This window comes from Pollicipes pollicipes, unplaced genomic scaffold (genome assembly GCF_011947565.3).
Source record: "Pollicipes pollicipes isolate AB1234 unplaced genomic scaffold, Ppol_2.1 Scaffold_1600;HRSCAF=1878_pilon_pilon_pilon, whole genome shotgun sequence".
Lineage (NCBI taxonomy): Eukaryota > Metazoa > Arthropoda > Thecostraca > Pollicipedomorpha > Pollicipedidae > Pollicipes > Pollicipes pollicipes.
Genome location: NW_023595962.1, coordinates 26,460,783 through 26,467,716, shown reverse-complemented (window position 1 = coordinate 26,467,716; position 6,934 = coordinate 26,460,783). Strand labels below are relative to the sequence as shown.

General features: G+C 55.9%; 1 protein-coding gene across 1 annotated transcript in view; it reads right to left on the bottom strand.

Annotated features, from left to right (window-relative positions):
- The window catches only part of LOC119091885 (sodium-dependent phosphate transport protein 2B), a gene marked incomplete in the record, with an annotated part of 32,905 nt that overhangs the window by 10,474 nt on the left and 15,497 nt on the right, over positions 1 to 6,934 (bottom strand). Inside the window, 4 exon segments of the mRNA XM_037214799.1 lie at positions 2,680 to 2,808; positions 3,403 to 3,550; positions 4,372 to 4,490; positions 5,542 to 5,671. Of these exon segments, the coding sequence (XP_037070694.1) occupies positions 2,680 to 2,808; positions 3,403 to 3,550; positions 4,372 to 4,490; positions 5,542 to 5,671 (526 nt within the window).

Here is a 6,934-nt window from a genome sequence, read left to right as displayed (position 1 = left end):
CGAGCGACTTCTGCTGGTCATTAGCCATCATGAACCGATTCAGCTCGTGCCTTCACCACTCGTCCGAGAGGCGATCGCGACGCTCGACGGCCCGCGCTCTGCTCGCCCCCCTCCCCCCCGTCCGCCCGCCAGATGCGCTGCCGCTCCCCGCAGCTGAGCCCTGACCGCCTCCGGCGCGACACTCCTCCTCCCAGCCTCGGTCTCTCAAACAACACGACTCCTCCCAGCCTCGGTCTCTCAAACGACACTCTCCTCCCAGCCTCGGTCTCTCAAACGTCACTACTCTCCCCGTCCGACCGCTGTATTGAAACTCGGCGCTGGGCCCAGCGGCCTGGAAGGCCCAGCCACGGCTGGCCCGAGGGACGGGCCGCTGGGCTGGGTCAAGGACCGCTGGACCAGCGCACGTGACGGGACGCGCGTGGATACGAGGGCTGTGTGAACGCCACAACCGTGCACGGCTCTTAAATTACTCAGTGACATTGTATAAATAGCACACAGGTAGTTTTAATATAAATACTATTCTACAATAAATACACGTACACCTACTCGGAGCGAACAAAGAAGCCATCTAAACACGGCAGTCAGATCTGTTGTTCAGTCAGATCTGCAGCCAGATCTGACTGTCCCACAGGCTGTACGAGGTGAGCTACGACGGGAGCATGTCGAGCGATTTGTTGGCACGGTCGCGATCACTTAGATCCCGTTACGAAGGAGCAGTAGTGTGTGCGTGTGAGGGTGTGGACCAGTTTGTTGTACCCAGTGACACCGGCGGACCATCGCCGGGCGCTGCCTGCATCCTCACACCGCCTGCATTGTGACGCGAACAATGGCGCACGCGGCAGCGAACCCAGCAGCACGCAACCACTGATCCCGGACCTACCAATAAAAGGTGCGAGAAGTATGCGAAACCACCCTCTCGTTGAACCCCTAGGAACAAGCTGCTGGGTGCGCCCCTGCTATCACTTGCCCCTTGGCGGTGACCCGCCTGACTTCCTGATGTCCTCATACCCGCGCTACGTCCGCCTCCAGCGCCGGATTGTCGACGCCGCCACGGAACGCCGCCATCGCTTCGCGCTTCTCCCGTGTCACAGAGTCGTCATCGGTTGCCGTGGCAACGGATCCACAGCAGCAGCGTGATGTCACGGCGCCAACGAACCTATCATAGGGCTCGAGGCTGCGCAGCGGCGCCGGCAAGAACGCCCAGGTGCGGAGCGGTGTCGGCAAGAAGCCCGGGGCACGCCGCTGCAACATGGTTACCGTGGCAACGAACAGCGCGGTTGCCATGGCAACGCCACAGACAGCATATAGTGACCGCGGTCCGGCCATGGACAGTCCGAACACCATAGCCGGCAGCACCATGAACATGCCGATCAAGTAGCCTACGGCGAACCAGCGGTAGCGGGCGGTGATGTTGCCCAAGCCGCGCGCCAGCGGCACGGGCCAGCGCAGCGCCGGCAGCGAGTAGAAGACAAAGATGCCGGTCATGTTGAAGACGAGGTGGACGAGGGGCGATCTGAATGCTGGGGCCGCAGCGTCCTGCCGGAGGCGGCGAGCGCGGCCAGCAGCGCCGTGGTGGTGGTGCCGATGTTGGAGCCCAGGGTGACTTCGTACATGCGATCCAGCGAGATGGCGCCGCAGCCGACCAGCGGCGTCAGCGCCGACGTGAAGACGGAGGACGACTGCACCAGGATGGTCATAGCCGCAGCCGACCAGGATGGCCAGGTAGCCGGTCAGCCAGGAGAAGTGCGGCAGGTCGGCGTTCAGCGTCGTCCGGATCACGGACGCAATGCTGCCTGCCGACGGCAGGGGCGGCGTCAGGCCGGGCAGGGGCGGCTCAGACCGGGCAGGGGCGGCGTCAGGCCAGGCAGGGGCGGCGTCAGGCCGGGCAGGGGTAGGGCAGGCCGGGTACGGGCGGCATCAGGCCAGACAAGGGGGCGTCAGGCCCAGTAGTGGCGGCATCAGACCGGGCAAGGGCGGCATCAGACCGGGCAAGGGCGGAATCAGGCCGGGCAGGGGCGGTGTCAGAAGACATGGCAGCTTATAAAAATGATTGGGAGGCGGGGGCGGAGGAGGGATGAAGAGCACCGTTTTACTCCTTGGGGCCAGCCTTTCCAGTCATCTCCGCAGACGTAGCATGAAAGCAGAAATCATGGGGCACGGTGGGGGGGGGGGGGGGGGAGGGGAAGCACTAATGGCGACATAACTCAGCATTACATGGTCAGCGTGAAGCACGGCACAACTGATGCCAGGAAACTCAGTGGATTTTTCTAGCGGAACAACTGGCTTCAAGACGACAACCTCAGTAATGCTAATGGTCACCCCACCAGATCGTGATAGCGCATCAAGATCCTATGTGGAGGAACTGATCACAAGTAGGAATGTCCGAGCATGGCACTAAGTGCGACGAATCTGGTAAACAAAGTGACTAAAGAAAAGCGCAGGAGCGAAACCCGTCAATGCAGGGTTTGGGTGACATTTCTTACCAGAGCTACAACTCTGGGGCCCTAACATATACCTTTCTGGTCGCAAGTGGAGGCTCTCGGTGATTTTTCCTCTTGGGCCTACAACATCCGGGGTGTAGACTTACACGGTTAACACGTTTAAACGTATAACGCTGTCGACATAGCCACGGCCGTGATGGCTTTCCACCGCCAGGGCGGGCGAGCCTGGCTCACCCACCTTGCAGGAGGGTGTGCAGGATCTTCACCATGAGCACGAGGCAGCCACAGAGCATGACGAGCGCGATCACCAGCAGGATGAGGCCGACGTACAGGTCCGGAATGTCAGTTTGGCTGAACAGGGACGGGCCTGGGGCACGGCAGCGCGTCAGCTGACACTGAACAGAGGCGGGACCAGTCGCACGGACAGACACCAGCTGCCGCTGATCAGGGACGGGGCCGGGCTGACACTGAACAGAGGGGGGACCAGCGCACGGACAGACACCAGCTGCCGCTGGTCAGGGACGAGACCGAGTTGGCACTGAACAGAAGTTGAGTTGAACGGAGCAGAAACCAGATCCGCCTCCAGGGACTTCAGGGACATAGACATCTGGGAGCACAGCGTCACGTCAGCTGATTACGTTCGTTTACTCACAACACATGTCAACTCGCGCCTCTGTAACAGCATGCGGAGTAGTTCGTTCGTGTCACCTCCCAGCTCTACTTTATCTGGGGTGTCCATTTACGCCCTTCAGCGGCAAGTGAGGTGTTCCGGTGATATGATTTCCAACAGCTACGCCTGTGGGCGTCAACTTGCACTCGTTTAGTCGCAAGTGAAAACTTTTGGGAATTTTTCATTCAGTAGCTACAATATCCGGGAAGTTGACAAAAGCCTTTCCAGCGGCAAGAGGAATGATGCGGTGACATTGTCACCCAGAGCTACACCCCCAGGGCGTGAACTTACACCGTTCCAGCGGCAAGTGGAGAGTTTCGGTGACATTGTCTCCCAGGTCGCGGATCTCGGTGCCGAACTTGCAGAAATGCTTCACCAACGACGCGTTGTAGTACTCCGTGTTGTTCAGGGCCCATTCACTCAGAACTTTTTTGTCAGTCTGCGAGAGAATGTCATGCGATCAATACGACATAAAGCTGGCTAGCTGAAATGCCCCCAGTTTTGTGTTCAAGCAGCACGCAAAGGTATATGTCACTTGATCTACCCGACGACGTCAAGATCGATGGCCTTGTCGACTTCACACTTCAAGAACAAGGAGTGGGACTTGCAACACGCGGTCCAGCCAGTCAGAAAGCCCAGCCAAGAATGGTGAGTCACAGAAGGCACTCTGTGCCTTCGACCTGAGAATTCTGTTGAGCCAAAACTGGAAGACGGTGCCCAGAAAATTTACACTTGTTTCTTTTCACTGATCTTGCTTGCTATCTGGTCATACTCAAAGGAAAAGCGATATTTCAACAAAAACTTGCATCGATTTTGTTTAACAAGAGACAATGTTTTCATGAAAATCTTGCACTTTACAGCTACGTACTAGCAAATTCCATTTCTCATGTCTTATCAGGTACTTAGTGAGCAAGTGCAGCGATCATAGAAGAATAAAAATTCACAGAGAATAGAATTCACATATATTTTCAAAGAATTGTTGCACAAAATGCTTTGTTCAATCTATGATTTTTGAAAATCGAATGGAAATTTTTGGTTTTTATATTCTATGAACTCTTCCCAGAATAGTTTCTCTTTTGATGACGCACATAGCCCGTGAGGGAACTGGCGTCACAGCTCTTCTGGCTTGCTCAGACAAGCGCGTCGATCAAATCAGCTGGCTGCGATCCTGTTGCACTGCGGCCAGGAGGCCTGCCGTCAGGGCCATCCGCCCGGCCCGCTGCGGCGTCATCCGTCACAGGCCTGCGGCGTCATCCTCACCTTGATGATGAGCGACGTGAAGGGCGTGGTGATCACCTTCAGCAGCTTCATCTTGGTTCCCTTCGACGTCTCCAGGTTGATGGAGTTGAGGATGGTGTCGGTCGTGTACTCCAAGTAGCCTGAGGGGGCGGCGTGTTAGACGACAGGCCACAGGTCTGCGACCTCCAGACCCCCCACCCCCCCACCGAAGAGATCGGTGTTATAATACGAGGTCTGTCTGTACTCCGGGCTCACCGGCGTTCGGTGCCGATACTGTTGGCTTACGAGGGCACATGATCCCGGGAAGGGAATAAGGTGATGATGATAAGCGACACCACCCCGTGAAAGGAGTGAACAACAAGAACAAAAGAACAGGCAAGAACGACACCGTACCGTGTCATCGGGCAGCTTCTGACAGTCGAAAAGCTGTAAAAACGACATCTGACCCGTCACCGTCCGTCACGCTCAGTACTTATCCATTGACCTGCCAGGTATGGTGGGCCTTGTGGTGACCTGCTGGTCTACCCCCGGTGGGTCTGGTAATTACCCGAAATGAGCCGAAAAAGAGGAAATGTGTACTTTTATCGCCTGGGATGTAAGAGCAAAAGCAAGAGCAAGAGCAAGAGCAAGAGCAAGAGCAAGAGCAAGAGCAAGAGCAAGAGCAAGAGCAACAGCGAGAGAAAAAGAGAGAGGAAGAGAGAGAGAGAGAGAGAGAGAGAGAGAGAGACAGAGAGAGAGAGAGAGAGAGAGAGAGAGAGAGAGAGAGAGAGAGAGAGAGAGAGAGAGAGAGAGAGAGAGAGAGAGAGAGAGAGAGAGAGAGAGAGAGAGAGAGAGAGAGAGAGAGAGAGAGAGAGGAGAGAGAGAGAGAGAGAGAGAGAGAGAGAGAGAGAGAGAGAGAGAGAGAGAGAGAGAGAGAGAGAGAGAGAGAGAGAGAGGAGAGAGAGAGAGAGAGAGAGAGAGAGAGAGAGAGAGAGAGAGAGAGAGAGAGAGAGAGAGAGAGAGAGAGAGAGAGAGAGAGAGAGAGAGAGAGAGAGGAGAGAGAGAGAGAGAGAGAGAGAGAGAGAGAGAGAGAGAGAGAGAGAGAGAGAGAGAGAGAGAGAGAGAGAGAGAGAGAAAGAGGAGAGGGAGAGAGGAAGAGGTAACGTCAGACCGCCACCGCCGTCACCACCACCGCCTCCACCACCCGCTCACCTTGTCCGGAGGGGGTCAGCGCCTGGGTCAGCACCTCCAGCGGCAGCAGCAGTAGCACGTTCAGCCAGTTGAACATGTCGTGCACGGTGGCGCCACCGAACGCGCGCCGAAACTCGTTACGGTCGGACACCTGGCGGTGACCCGGTGAACTTGGAGAGGCACGTGTTTTCATTCAAAGCAATTTCGTTGAGCATTTTGTAAGAACAGCCTTGGTGTCTCAGCAAAGTTCGGTACCAAATTATGACTCCATCGTGCCAGTAGGGCAGTTCCAGTTCCAAAGGAAACTTCCAAAAAGGAACAAAAGGAAACCAAAGGAAACAGTTCCAGTTCCAAACAAAACCAGAGTCATAAGGCCAATGGACGGGGTTGCGCAGCGGAGGAAGAGACCCTCTAGCCTGGCAGACCTTGAGTTTGATAGCCCAGGAAGCGAGCGATGAGCCTAGCAACCGCAAACTTCCGGCACCTCCAGCTGACGCCAGCTGATCCCTTCCGGCTCCTCCAGCTGACGCCAGCTGATCCCTTCCGGCACCCAGCTGACGCCAGCTGGTCCCTTCCGCCGATCATCGGTGTTTTTGTTTGTTTTGCTTATGTCTGTGCGTGAGCCCTACGCGATAGCCCAGTGTGTGATTAGAAACGCAACCTTAGCGTTCCTCCAGATTGTATTTGCATGCATGCCTGCCCCAGACCATCAGCCCGTGTGGAGTCTCGCCAGCACCGCAGGCGTGCCATTGAATCAAGCCGACGGCAAATGCGGCTTGCGTAAACGCGCAAAAGCGAACCGTATGCGCCATTAACCGGGAGTAGCGGGCATGGAACGCATTGCGGGACGTAGGTGATGAGCGCTTGATCGCTAGTGATCACTAGTGCACCACTAGTGCAGGACCCACTCGCTCAACACATCAGCAACGCCCACGCTTGGAATTTGTCTTCCTTCCGCCCTGATATTCCCTTTTAGGGAATATCCTGATATCATCATCACGCCCTGATATCACCATCACGTCCTGAAATTCCCATTACTGACATTGCATCATTGCGTTGAAGCTCCCTGTTACGCTGCGTTTGATATGAGAAAAGGGCGGCGTTCAAATGCCGCAGAAGAAGACGAAGCCGAAGCCACTGCTGAAACACGGGGCCTCGATATTTTAAAAGCAGAACATATCACAGGAGCTGACTTCAGTAGCGACGCATATGACTGCATTCAGAATATTCGTGCGCGGCCCCACACGGGTGTAGGTGTGAGGCCGCATTCAGACGAGCGCGACAGGCTTCATGAAAAACAAACGATGTTGAACAATCGCCATCAGAGACGCGCAATGGAGCATATCAATTACTCCCGTTGTTCTTTGAGGGTACTGACCTGCGTAAGGGACACCAGCGTGTTGGTGATGCTGGT